We start from the raw sequence: 14,234 nt of genomic DNA, 5'->3' as shown, positions 1-14,234 counted from the left end.
TTATTATTATCATTTATTTGTTTATTGAGACGGAGTCTCACTCTGTTGCCCAGGCTGGAGTGTAGTGGCACGATCTCGGCTCACCACAACCTCTGCCTCCTGGGTTCAAACGATTCTCCTGTCTCAGTCCCCCGGGTAGCTGGGATTACAGGCGTGCACCACCACACCTGGCTACGTTTTTGTATTTTTAGTAGAGACAGGGTTTCACCACGTTAGCCAGGCTGGTCTCAAACTCCTGACCTAAGGTGATCCGCCTGCCTCGGCCTCCCAACATTTATTATTATTTTTGTAGAGATAGAGCCTTGCTATGTTGCCCTGGCTTCTCTCAAACTCCTGGCCTCAAGTAACCCTCAGCCTCAGTCTCCCAAAGTATTGGGATTACTGGGTGTGAGCTGCTGTGCCAAACTATTCATATACCACATTTCTCAAAACCTACTCTTTTCTGCCCCGAATCTTTCTCTAACAGTGGCCCCCAAATTGAGATTTTAATATGACAGTATGTGAAACGTAATGGGTAAATCAATCATGTTTTCTTTTAATTTACTATAGTTCCCTTGCCAATTTCAAACCACCCTTGAGTTTCTGAGGTATAATAATTCAAGTTAGTTCTTCCTTGTTTCTAATATCTGCACCTTTGTTCATCAATGAGAGTGACCTGCACTTTTCCTCTCTTACACTGTTCTTTCAGGTTTGGGGATCAATGTCATAGAGGTTTCGTAGGATGGGTTAGAGAGTATTCCTTTTTTTTCTTCCTTTTTTCTTTTATTTTTCTTTCTTTCTTTTTTCTTTTTTTTTCTTTCTTTCTTTCTTTTTTTTTTTTTGAGACAGTCTCACTCTGTTGCCCAGGCTGGAGTATAGTGGTGTGATCTTGGCTCACTGCAAATTCCGCCTCCCAGTTCAAGCAATTCTCATGCCTCAGCCTCCCAAGTATCTGGGATTACAGGTGTGTGCTACTGCGTCCAGTTAATTTTTGTATTTTCAGTAGAGGTGGGGTTTCGCCATGTTGGCCAGGCTGGTCTTGAACTCCTGGATTTAGGTGATCCTCCTGCCTTGTCCTTCCAAAGTGCTGGGGTTACAGGTGTGAGCCACCATGCCTGGCCTCCGTTACTTTTTCTTGAAAATTTTTGCATAAATTTGAACATTCTGTTTCAAAAGTTAAGTATATTTTGTATAAAATATACTTAAAACCCTCAAGTCTTTCTTGATATTTTCTTTGTGGAAATACTTTTATCTTCCAATTAAATTTATGTAAGATTATAGGAACTTCTTCTTAATTTTGATAATTTTATTTTTCTAGGAGTTTGTTCACTTGGTTTAGGTCTTGTTAGTCATTCTGTGTCCACAGAAAGTAGATCTACTGAGGCTTTCCTATGTGCTTGTAAAAGCCTTGATATAAGAGGACTGTAGGCTCCTTATCGTTTTTTTCATCCTTTATAGGTATCATCTGTTCGCATTCTGGTCAGCTAGACGGCTGATCAACTTTCATTTATGTGCAGTTCAGCTGACTGTCCTCTTAACTCATATTTCTAGAAAGATATTTTTCTTATTTCCTCAAAGCTGATTGTCTTAGATTTTCAACAAGAATAAGTGAGGTGTTTCTTAGCTGCCCCCACCCCGCCCAACTTACCCTGTTGTATGGTGAATAAAATTATTAGTTTAATGATTTAGCATCAGAAAATAACCAGTTATTATTTTGAATTTGGATTATATGGCGTGGTACTGCAGCTATAAAAAGTCATTTAAAAAGAAAAAAGATAAACAATAGTAATAACAAAACCTTAATACTTTTTTTTTTTTTTTTTTTTTTTTTTTTTTTTTGAGACAGAGTCTGGCTCTGTCGCCCGGGCTGGAGTGCAGAGGCCGGATCTCAGCTCACTGCAAGCTCCACCCCCCGGGTTTATGCCATTCTTCTGCCTCAGCCTCCCGAGTAGCTGGGACTACAGGCGCCCGCCGCCTCGCCCGGCTAGTTTTTTGTATTTTTTAGTAGAGACGGGGTTTCACCGTGTTCGCCAGGATGGTCTCGATCTCCTGACCTCGTGATCCGCCCGTCTCGGCCTCCCAAAGTGCTGGGATTACAGGCTTGAGCCACCGCGCCCGGCCAAAACCTTAATACTTTTAAAAATATCTTCTTAACATTTTATCTTCTAAAATTTAAATGCATAGAAATGAGCAACATTTTATTCAGTGGGAACCTTCTGGATAATCTATCTCCATATAAAAGGATAACACAGGAATTAAAGTAATTCTTTTAGATCTTTCAAGAGAATAGATTATAATTCCATGATAAGTAATTAACTATCTAATTTATTGTCATTAAAGAGTGTCCATTTATTAGTTATGTTCAATGTCAAGTGTAACCAGGCATGGCGATACTCATCTTAGGAATGAGCTAAGAGTGTGCAGTAACAGCCTGAAATTCATGTTTTCATAGAAACATGGAATCCATTGATACGTTGAAAATGTTTTGCAGGAAGAAGCTGTTTGTTTCGATTCTGAGCTGGATGAACATATTAAGTGGTTCCAGCAAGAATATGTGAAAACAGAAAAGGACTGGAGAGAAATTGACAAGAGAATGAGCCAAACTTTGGAAATAAGAAGAAAGATGATTGGCAGCCAAACACCTCTGAAGGACATTCTTAAACTGTTTCCTTTCTTGAAGTGTCCTTATCAGGTATCTTTATTCACTTTATTCTCTCTATATATAATATATATAATATATATGTGTGTATATATACTATATATATATTAAATATATATACACACACATGCACACATATCTATTTTAATATTTTATAAATATATATATATATTTTTTTTAGACAGAGTCTTGCTCTGTTGCTCAGGCTGGAGTACAGAGGTGCGATCTCAGCTCACTGCAACCTCTGCCTCCCAGGTTCAAGCGATTCTCCTGCTCAGCCTCCTGAGTAGCTGGGACTACAGGTGTGTGCCACCATGCCTGACTAATTTTTGTATTTTCAGTAGAGATGGAGTTTCACCATTTTGACCAGGCTGGTCTTGAACTCCTCACCTCAGGTGATCTGCCTGCCTCGGCCTCCCAAAGTGCTGGGATTACGGTGTCCAAATGGATTTTTCCCTCTTTCCTCTTGGAGTGGTAACAGGACAGCATAGCGAGACAGTGGGGGTGAATCTCAGTGGGATGTGAGGCCCAAAGGGCTGCAACCAGAGTCATTTGATAGGAGTTTCAGGAAGCGGACCCTCCCCACCCACCCTCTTTCCTAACCCTGAAAAAGGAATATTAAAAAAAAAAGAAGAATTTCAGTAAGCATATCCAGATAATAGGCACCGGCTGCCTTCAGAACTAAAGAGTTCTCTGTCATTGGACATATTGTGGAGGCTGGTGGATCATCACTTAGGGGCATTTTGACAATGTGAATCATTATCCCCTGTCATGCTTTTATATAATCAAGGGAGTTTATTAAGGAACTGTTATTATGCATCCTTACTAAAAACATGTTTCCTTTATGATCCCACATAATTTCATAAGTGTTCTTAAAAATACATGAAATTTAGCGCCGGGCATGGTGGCTCACGCCTGTAATCCCAGCACTTTGGGAGGCTGAGGTGGGTGGATTGCTTGAGCCCAGGAGTTCAAGACCTGCCTGGGCAACCTGGTAAAACCCCATCTCTACTAAAAGTACAAAAATTACCTGAGCTTAGTGGTGCATGCCTGTAGTCCCAACTATTCTGGGAGACTAAGGCAGGAGGATCACCTAAGCCTAGGGAGGTCAAGGCTGCAGTGAGCCACGATTGGGCCACTGTACTCCAACCTGGTGACACAGTGAGACCCTGTCTCAAAGAAAAAAAAAAAATTATATACATATATATATACACACATATACATATATATATATATATGTTTATGAAATGTAATGGGTGAATCAATCAAATACCCTTCCATTTAGTTCACTTAGAGTGGCCATTCAAGGGTCTTTCACAATTTTAGGGTAATTTTTGGTGGTGGTATATAATGAAAGATCATCAAAGGTTTTACCCGAGAACATATTTCATGGAGAAATTCTATGTATTCAACTAACCAAATTAAACATGAAACATCTACATATTTTTCTTCTGAACAAAGGGAATTAGGAATTGCCTGTAGGTATTATTTTAATAGTGACATAAGTAGCAAATGTCTGAATGCTCCTCTGTAACAGCATGTTCTCAGTGCTTTCCAAGGATTAATCTACCTAATCCTCTCAGCAACCATACGGTGGCTTTCGCTTGTTTCCCCTTCATCTTTGGGTTATTAGGAATTGTAATAGCCAGTCGCCTCTGGCTGTTAGAAAAGTATGCCAAATGGACACAGCTGCAAAATACAGTCTTAAAGCAAAAGCCTGTCAAACTTATGGTCTAAACATTTCTTACATGTAGAGAGCATGTTTTAATATTAACAGTTCCCAAAGTGCCTAGCAGAGCCACACGTGTGACACAGCAATGTAATCTTGCTGTTTTGAATGCTGAATGAATTAGTGGAGGTTGGTAAGGCTGTTGTGATCACTAATGTCGCAGCCTTAGGGGTCTTCATTGGAGTGCAGCCTACAAAGTCCTACTGATGAATATAAATGGACTATGTTAAGCAGCTTTTTATTTTTTTATTTTTATTTTTATTATTATTTTTTGAGACGGAGTCTCCCTCTGTCGCGCAGGCTGGAGTGCAGTGGCCGGATCTCAGCTCACTGCAAGCTCCGCCTCCCGGGTTTACGCCATTCTCCTGCCTCAGCCTCCCGAGTAGTTGGGACTACAGGCGCCCACCACCTCGCCCGGCTAATTTTTTTTTGTATTTTTTAGTAGAGACAGGGTTTCACCGTGTTAGCCAGGGTGGTCTCGATCTCCTGACCTCGTGATCTGCCCGTCTCGGCCTCCCAAAGTGCTGGGATTACAGGCTTGAGCCACCGTGCCTGGCCGAGCAGCTTTTTAAAGAACCATTGGTGACAGTAAGGTGGAGGTCTGTCACAGCTTGTGTGAGGAGCAGAGAGATTTCAGACCTGAGGCTGTCCCCTGTGCTTTGTTAAGGCCTCCCACTGTGGCATAGGTGTATCTTCTGCACCATTCCTCAAGTATTTCACCCTTTATATCCAAAATATGGAGTATGGTTTTTGTAATGACTGTACTTATTGAATAGAGTTGCCTAGTGACTGTTTTTATTGATTGATTGATTGATTGAGACAGAGTCTTACTTTGTCACCCAGGCTGGAGTGCAGTGGCACAATCTTGGCTCACTGCAGCCTCTGCCTCCCAGGTTCAAGTGATTCTCCTGCCTCAGCCTCCCAAGTAGCTGGGACTACAAGGTGCACACCACCATGCCTGGCTAATTTTTATATTTTTAGTAGAGATAGGGTTTCACCATGTTGGTCAGGCTGGTCTTGGAACTCCTGACTTCAGGTGATCCACCTGCCTTAGCCTCCCAAAGTGCTGGGATTACAGCCGTGAGCCACTGCACCTGACCTTATTGATTGTTTTAAACAAAAGAACGAATCATTTTCGGTTTTTCCAGGATGTACCTCCCTAACTCAGCCCTATGCAGCTGGGATTTCCAATTTATAAAACCCTCGTGTGCTTCCTAAAATAAAAGCAAGTTTGACCTTGCAAATACCTAGTTAACAAACAATCCCATAAGAAGACAGTTGTCCCTGCACCAAACCACCCCCACCGCCTGTTGCTCCTGCCATTGTGAAAACACTGAGTGCTTAGGGAGCTGGTGGAGACAGGGTGGCAGAACACTAGCAGCTGAGGTGGGGGGTGGTCCTGACTGTTAACACTGACCCTCCATCACCTCCATGCTCATTAACCTCCTTCCTCAAAACACTTTCTTTCAACAGAATATTTAAAAATTCAGAATGTAACAATTTATTAGATTATCTAAAATATTATCAACTAAGAATGTGTTACTGGGATCTATTGGATATTGCACAAGGCAAGTAGGAGGGAGTTGAGAGAAGGAAAATACCAAACACAAACTGAAACCCTTCCCCAAATTTTCCAAAAAATCCTTTCAGATGTCATAGTTTCTGCTTTCCTGAGAAACAATTTCAATCACCATCTCTTTAAGTGAAGTACATGAGAATCGCCGCTAATAACGTCTCAAAAAATTTAAAAAATAAAGAATCTGAGTTTGGTTTTGGCCCAAATGGAGTAACTGGTACTGGCCTAGTCTTCCCACTGTTAACATGGATAAAGCTGAAAAAAAAAAAGTATGTATGAGGCAACTGCACTCAGGCATTAGGCAACAGGCATTGCAGGACCCTGATCCTTGATAACAGGGAAAGACATAGGATGTGCCTCAGTTTTGTGCATGGGTTACTTTCTAGCTCACTGTACAGAATGGTGGGAGTCAAGCAGAATGCGGAGGTCTCACGGAGCTACACAGGAGGAGATCAGAGTTGAGGAATGACGAAGCAGCTGGCCTTTGTCGGACAGGCACTGGAGGAAAGTGGGCTAGAGCCGAAGTCTACACACGGATGCCCTGGGGATCCTTGGCTGAGAGCTGAGACTTCACACAGTGTTGCTAATAAGAATTCAGGCCAGGTGTGGTGGCTCACGCCTGTAATCCCAACACTTTGGGAGGCTGAGGCAGGCAGATCACTTGAGGTCAGGAGTTCGAGACCAGCCTGGCCAACATGGTGCAACGCTGTCTCCACTAAAAATACAAAAATTAGCTGGGTGTGGTGGTGCACACCTGTAATCCCAGCTAGTTAGGAGGCTGAGGCAGGAGAATGGCTTGAACCTGGAAGGCGCAGGCACAGTGAGCCAAGATCATGCCACTGGACTCCAGCCTGGGCGATGGAGTGAGATTCTGTCTCAAAAAAAAAAAAAAAAAAAAAAAAAGAAAGAAAAAGAAAAGAAAAAAGAATTCTGTTCCAGTGTGTAGAGACGCTGCAGAACACCTCGGGCATTCATCTGAGACTCCAGAAAGCAATGCCTCATGAGTGAGAACCATGCCTAAGTTTGAGCCAGGACCTTAGCTAGGACTAAGGACAAACAACAAAAGAAAATTGCCCAAAGAAATGATAAAATCAAGTCTGAAAGGACCAGAAGATCGACCAGTAATTTATCTGCCTATCAGAATAAAATTTAACACCCTTTAAAGGAACATAATTTAATCCAGACTCCCCACTAGTGGACCATTAGAGGTTACAGTGAGCACTGCCATTCCCATTTCCACCTCTTGGTTCCTGGACCCATGAATTCTGGCTGTGGAAGAAACTGCACCGTGTCCTGGATGCCAATTCAGAGCTTATACAGCCTGGGGGAACCTTGTCCCAGCCCCACAAGGTATTGCCACCTAGCTAGTGCTGTAACTGAGTCTTCAACAGGCCACTCCACCAGTCTGGCAAGCCAGCTGCTTCAGGACAGGATGGTGGGGAATGTGATAAGACCAGTGAATTCCATGTATCATCACTATAGGGAATCTCAGCAGAGAAATGAAATACATGCAGCAGAGAAATGAAATACGTGCACACATGCGCACACACACACACGCACACACGAACCAAACTGAAACTCAAACCTGAAAAGAACATTTATCTGAAATGAAAACATCACCATGTGCATAGGCTTAAGAGCATATTGGAAAATGAAAAGAAAGGAGCTGTGAATCTGAAGATAGATTAATAGGAATTATCCAATCTGAGTAACAGAAAGAAAAAGGATTAAGACGATTAATTTGTAGGACATAATCTGGGGTTGTGAAAAAGTGGGCTTTTTTTTGTTCCAATGTTTATTTTAGGTTCAGCAGGGGATACATCGTGCAGGTTTGTTATATAAGTAAACTGCATGTCGTGGGGGTTTGGCGTACAGGTTATTTCATCACCCAGGAGGTGAGCATAATACCCAATAGGTAATTTTTTGATCCTTACCTTCCACCCACCCTCTAATCTCAAGTAGACTCCGGGGTCTATTGTTCCCTTCTTTGTGTCCATGTGGACTCAGTGGTTAGCTCCCACTTACAAGAAAGAACATGCAGTATCTGGTTTTCTATTCCTGCATTAATTTGCTTAGAACAATGGCCTTCAGCTGCATCTATGTTGCTGCAAAGGACATGATTTCATTCTTTTTTATGGCTGTGTAGTATTCTGTGGTGTACGTGTACACTTTCTTTATCCAGTCTGCTATTGATGGGCATCTAGGTGGATTCCATGTTATTACTATTGTGAATGGTGCTTCAGTGAACATATATGTGCATGTGTCTTTCTTTATATTCCTTTGGGTATATACCCAGTAATGGGATTCCTGGGTCAAATGGTAGCTCTGTTTTAAGTTCTTTGAGAAATCTCCAAACTGCTTTCCACAGTGGCTGAACTAATAATTTATATTCCCATTAGCAGTGCATAAGTGTTGGAGAGGAAGGCTTTTCTGTGGCTGACCATTCACAGCTGAGAACTTGGCTACACAGACGTTTGTGCTCATAAGTAAATACATTGAGATATAATGGGAGCCAGGTATCTCACTGTTGAAGAGAGTTAGAAGCTTGGGAAGGGGAAGGTTAGGAAAAGCCCTGTGGTATTGGTTTGGATGTGAAAGTATCAATGTGAACTCATGGTTTTAGTCTTTATGTATGGCTATTTAATATTTACATATAGATATATAGTTATTGATATTTCTGGATCAATGGGTGCCTGTGTTTATGTAAATTAAAACATTTCCTAGATTTCTTCTAAGAGAAAGTGTAGAGCAATAATATGTCTGTAGCAAGTAGTACACCAGGGCTGAAATATTTTTTTTTTTTTGGTTGGGTATTTTTTTGAGAGAGTGTCTCACTCTGTTGTCCAGGCTGGAGTGTCATGATCATGGCTCACTGCAGCCTCGGCCTCCCAGGGCTCAGGCGATCCTCCTACCTCAGCCTCCTGAGTATCTGGGACTACAGGCATGTGCCACCATGCCTGGCAAATTTTTGTATTTTTTGTAGAGATGGATTTCGCCCTGTTGCTCATGCAGGTCTCAAACTCCTGGGCTCAAATGATCCTCCTGCCTTGGCCTCCCAAAGTGCTAGGATTACAGGCATGAGCCACAGTGCCTGGCCTAAAATCTTAGTTTTTAAAGATAATTCTTCATGAAAAGGAATCAGGGTTCTTGGAGAAATAGCTCACTACACGGGGGCAAAACAAAAATGAAAACAACAACAAACCAAGACGAGTTTGAAATACTGTGTAATGCCAGAAATGAAGGAAATGCTTGCACACTAATAAGGATATGCCAGGAGGGGATGGGAATCCATTTGAAGCGGCTCCTACTGGCCAAGCCTGGGCAATTCGAGCAATTCTATAAGCAATGAAAGGATCAGATTTGTAACCGTTTGGGTAAAATGGGAATTTATTAACCTGTAGTGATAGAAATAAATAAGTAAATATATGTGGAAGAAAAGAAACTATCTTAAAACAGAAAGCCAACTAACCCATGTAGAAAGAATGGAATTAGAAAAGTCGCCATTTGGCAACTATTATAGTAGTACTTGATTCAGGCAAGAATCATTAATGGATGTGGAATCTGATGGATCAGAGTTATACAAAGAACAAGATATTTAAATAAACTCAAGGTATTTCCTTATAAAATACAACATATATTAATTTTACAGTGGAAAAACCTGGTGAATTCCATTTTTAATCAAGTAATAAAAGTTATTATCTCCAATACTGGAATCAGTTACCATTTTGTGCTTCCGGTTACAGTGAGAAATGCTAACATTCTTGCCAGAAATGCACATCTGAAATATCGTAAAACTGCCAGGGAGAAATGTTCTACAAAGTAACTGGCCTCCACTTTTCAGAAACTGTCAAGGAAACTAACAAGTTGTTTGAAACTGGAGACTACAGAGACTGTGGTATCTAAATCTCGTATGTGATCCTGGATTAGATCCTGGACCTGTTAAGAACATGACCAGAACAACTGGCAAATTTGAATGGAATGTGTAGTAGATTTTCCTGAATTTGAGTGTCCTTGTACTTAGGAAATACACAATGAGGTATTAAGGAATAGTGGGGCATTATGTCTATAGCTCATTTTCAAACGGATAAGAAATTGGGGGAAGTTGCACAGGGGGCACTTGTAAGTTCTATTTACTATTTCTGCAACTTCAATGTAAACTTGAAATTATTTCAAAACAAAAAGTTAGAAAACAAATTCTTAGGCTATGAGCCCAGAACAGTGGAGTATTCACCTTCTTCGTCCTTCACTTCACATCTTCCTGCTGAGAAAACAGTTTTCTAAGGGTATTAATCTAGATTAGTGGCCCACTGTGGGTTGCCTGGTAACAAAGACACTGTGCCTTATGCATTCCAGCTTTCTGACAACTTAACTTTCAGACCTAATCTCTGGGCAATTTATAGTCTACCAAAGCATTCAAGGAACAATGAGGCCCAGTGGGTAGTATGTGATTGTTCTTTATAGTTTTAGGAAAAGCAATGACTAAATTTAATTCATATGAGTGTGGGTGGCTAACGATCTGATAATGCCACTCTGTTAAAAACAAGAGGGGGAGTGGTGGGGGAATCCTCTGAGGGGGAAGAATTCAGGCAGTGGTAGGAAGGGGTAGTTTGAGGAAAGGGGCTTCCATAAAGTAAACTGGTTTTGCTTTGACCTTGTAGTCCAATCTGCACATACATTGTTTCTTTTTCTTTCTTTTCAAGACAGGGTCTCACTAAGTTGCCCAGGCTGGAGTACAGTAGCACAGTCTCAGTTCACTGCAGTCTCAATCTCCCTGGCCTCAGGCTATCTTCCCACCTCAGCCTCCTGAGTAGCTGAGACTATACACGTGTGTCACCATGCCCAGCTAATTTTTGTGTGTTTTGTAGAGACAGGGTTTTGCTGTGTTGCCCAGGCTGGTCTCAAACTCCTGGGCACAAATGATCCTCCTGCCCTGGCCTCCCAAAATGCTGGGATTATAAGCATGAGCCACAGTGCTCGGCCATATATTGCTTTTCACTGTTTACCTCTGTCTACTCTTACAGTGTTTCTAAAGCACTCTCCTTTCCCTAGATTTAGGATACTATGGTTAGGTATTTTTCAGGGGTTGCTTCCTAAAATCAGTTTTGGTCTTTGCTGCTTGTTGAACAAGACGTAACAATGTAGTTTACCTAAAGAAATGTAAGCTCTTAGAATCTTAGCTGGGTAACCCAAATAGCCTACATATGCATATACCCTTTGAATCCTCAATTTAGTTGAGTCTGCATCCAAAGTTTTAATTCTGTAGGTTTAGAAATTTGCCATGCCCATTATTTATCATTTCACATTCATTTCACGCTTTCATTCTTTTCTCCTCCCTCATCCTAAGGCTTTAATTCTCCACTAAAACTTCTAAAATACCGAGTACTTAGTTTAAACCAGCATTCAAAGCTTAATTCTAAAGGTTTTATGTCTTTACATTCTATATATTAGCTTTTCTTGTGATCTGATGTATGCACTGCTTTCTTCTTTTGTCAGATATTCAGAGAATTCCAACTTCTTACAAGAACAGATATTTATAAGAAAACAAGGCACATTTTGGAATCCTATTCAGAAAATATACTGACTTCTTTTTCAGTGGTGGACAATCCAATCAATATTCTATTGCAAGAAAAAATGAAACATTACACAGATGAAGACATGTTGAAATGTTAGTAAACCTTGTGGAGCGGCGTGATTTTGTCTGCTGTCTGTCAGGATATCTAGAGAAGTTATGCTTTGGTAGTCAGTAAAATTCAGTAATTTACATTTATTGAGTTTAAAAATATATTTAAAAATTATTAAAAATTTACATTACTAAAATATATTTAATAACAATTTTCAATATTTAAGTAATAAGTGAAACTGGTGGGGAGAAAAAAAGTTTCAAATTAGGGGAGGAGGAGAGCTATAGATTTGAAAAGTATACTGGATATTGTAAAATTATATTTAGGGAACTAGTAGCCTGTTAATTTTACAATACAAATCACAAGGGGCAGTATAAAATCTTCCTGGCTGATGGACAGACAGTACGAACTCTTGTCTACTCCTGGCAGTGCTCTGGAGGGCAGACATGAGGTTCTGAATGTTTTATTAGAAGAGGGTGTGGTTTAAAAAGGTGTGAAACACTGATCTAGGAAGGTTAGTTTGTTTTCTGTCCAAGGTAACAAAAAATCCAGATGTTTCAATACTAGCTTAGCTTACAACTGCTAAAAGCTTATTTTTACTTCAAATGTTAACGTATTTGCTTTGACAGACATGAAGCTGACAGCCACATGTTTACTCCTCCCAGATGTTTTTGGGGATGATCCCAGTCTTTTTGTCATCATGAATGAACAGGTGTGTAGTATGTGAATAGCCACTGGTTTGACATTTTACATCTTCATGCGATTATTTATATATTTAATTAATTAATTTATATTTTTGAGATAGAGTCTCACTCTGTTGCCCAGACTGGAGTGCAATGGCGTGATCTTGGCTCACTGCAACCTCCGCCTCCCGGTTCAAGCGATTCTTGTGCCTCAGCCTCCTGAGTAGCTGGGATTATAGACATGCACTACCACGCCCAGCTAATTTTTTTATTTTTAGTAGAGACGGGGTTTCATGGTGTTGGTCAGGCTGGTCTGGAACTCCTGACCTCAGGTGATTCACCTGCCTTGGCCTCGCAAAGTGCTGGGATTACAGGCGTGAGCTACCGAGCCCAACCGCGATAACTTATTTAAAAGCAAAGTTGGTGGCCTATTTTGAAGTATGTTTGTCGTATTTACAAATATGCTACATTGCAACAAGCCCATTTATTGTAACACCATGATTAAGTTCAGGTCTGTTTTATTATTTAGCTATTTTACGTATCACAGTAATGACTCCATTCTTTTTTTCAGGTGCAAGTATCCACACCTGTGTTGGAAGTTAAAAACCCTTTCAACATGGAGGTCTGCGAATTTTCTTTATATTTAGAAAGGGAGAGGCTCACAAAGGTGGACGACTGTGTTACAGCCTTGGCTGCGCTAGTAGCTGCCTTTCACGTATTTGGGATTGAGTGTCCAAGAAGACTGTCCCAAACCTTCAACTTCCTAGAAACGTTGATTTTTGATATGCACAGTCCCTATTTTCCTTCTTTGAAAGAAAAGGAAAAGGAAGTAGGATTTCAACTCCCAGTCACTTAATAGCATGCCAAACATTGTACTGGAATTTACCTCTGGGAAAGCTGAAGCTTCATAAAAAATTGTTTTGATTTAGGGTTGTGGTAGAGGTAGGTATGAGAAAAATAATCTTGTATCATAGATGCTAATGAATTTCAATGCTTTCTGTCTTTACACTTAGATATTAAGTTCTTTGTGAAATTCTGTAATAAAATTCTACTTCATTAAAGAGCTGTCGATTTATTTTGAGTTTTTAGAAATTCCACGGTTGAAGTTATATTTCCAGAGGTGCCTCGGTTTTTTTGAAATACACTGTACTCAAATCTTTCAGCTTAGAGAATGGCCTTGGACTGAACTCAGTGTGCACACTTTATGCCCAGGAGCTGCACATTTGCGGCCGGCCTGTGGGCTGTCTCTTTGGTCTGAACATCACTTGGGAACATTTTGAACTTGCACATTTCAAGAAGGGACACATGAACTCTTCTCTCCCTCAGGGGATCTGCCTTGCCCCAGGAGATCTGGTTGTCTTTAATCGCTTGTTGGGAATAAGGGCTGCGGCATTTTTGAGGTCTCCTCATTGCTGGCTGATCTTGCTGGTACAGGTCCTCATGTCTGTGACCTGTGTTCATCTGCTACTGCTTCTCGCCTTGGAGACACAGTGACTCATCCTGCATGCCCAACTGGCTACTGCCCAGAGTTCAGTTCTATCTGTTCTGCTTTTAACAATGGCTGCATAAGTACCTTTTGGGTCTAACAAGACTCAGTGCACTCTCCCTCTTTCCAACTATTTCACAAGGTAAAAACTCTAAGGTGCCCCTTGATGTTGTTATCAAAATATCAACATTACTTATTAGCTTTGAAAGATAGACCAGGTCCTTTTGGGAACAGAAAAGGGATTTAAATGTGTTAAAATACCTACACAGCATAATGGGATTAGCATTTCCCGGGTTACATCATCAAATTAATTTTTTTTAAGTTGAAGAAAGGTTCATGTGGGCTGGGCATGGTGGCTCATGCCTATAATCCTGGCACTTCGGGAGGCCAAGATGGGCAGATCACCTGAGGCCAGGAGTTTGAGACCAGCCTGGCTAATACTGTGAAACCCTGTCTCTACAGAAAAAACAAAAATTAGCCAAGTGTGGTAGCACATGCTGT

General features: G+C 40.9%; 1 protein-coding gene across 4 annotated transcripts in view; it reads left to right on the top strand.

The window, feature by feature from the left end:
• The window catches only part of LOC105465782 (sterile alpha motif domain containing 3), a 66,616-nt gene extending 53,299 nt beyond the window's left edge, over positions 1-13,317 (top strand). For 2 of the 4 annotated variants that reach the window (XM_071096459.1, XM_071096458.1), the window contains exons 8-11: positions 2,471-2,671; positions 11,437-11,608; positions 12,194-12,276; positions 12,819-13,316. In XM_071096459.1, coding sequence (XP_070952560.1) covers positions 2,471-2,671; positions 11,437-11,608; positions 12,194-12,276; positions 12,819-13,103 — 741 coding nt within the window. In that variant the 3' untranslated portion in view covers positions 13,104-13,316. Of the gene's footprint in view, positions 1-2,470; positions 2,672-11,436; positions 11,609-12,193; positions 12,277-12,818 lie in introns of all 4 variants that reach the window. The other 2 variants (XM_071096460.1, XM_024787862.2) reach the window with 2 other exon arrangements.
• Positions 13,318-14,234: the final 917 nt, after the last annotated feature.

The sequence above is a fragment of the Macaca nemestrina genome, chromosome 5, assembly GCF_043159975.1.
Source record: "Macaca nemestrina isolate mMacNem1 chromosome 5, mMacNem.hap1, whole genome shotgun sequence".
NCBI lineage: Eukaryota > Metazoa > Chordata > Mammalia > Primates > Cercopithecidae > Macaca > Macaca nemestrina.
Note: the sequence above shows the minus strand (reverse complement) of the source record. Positions and strands in the feature narration are given on the sequence as shown.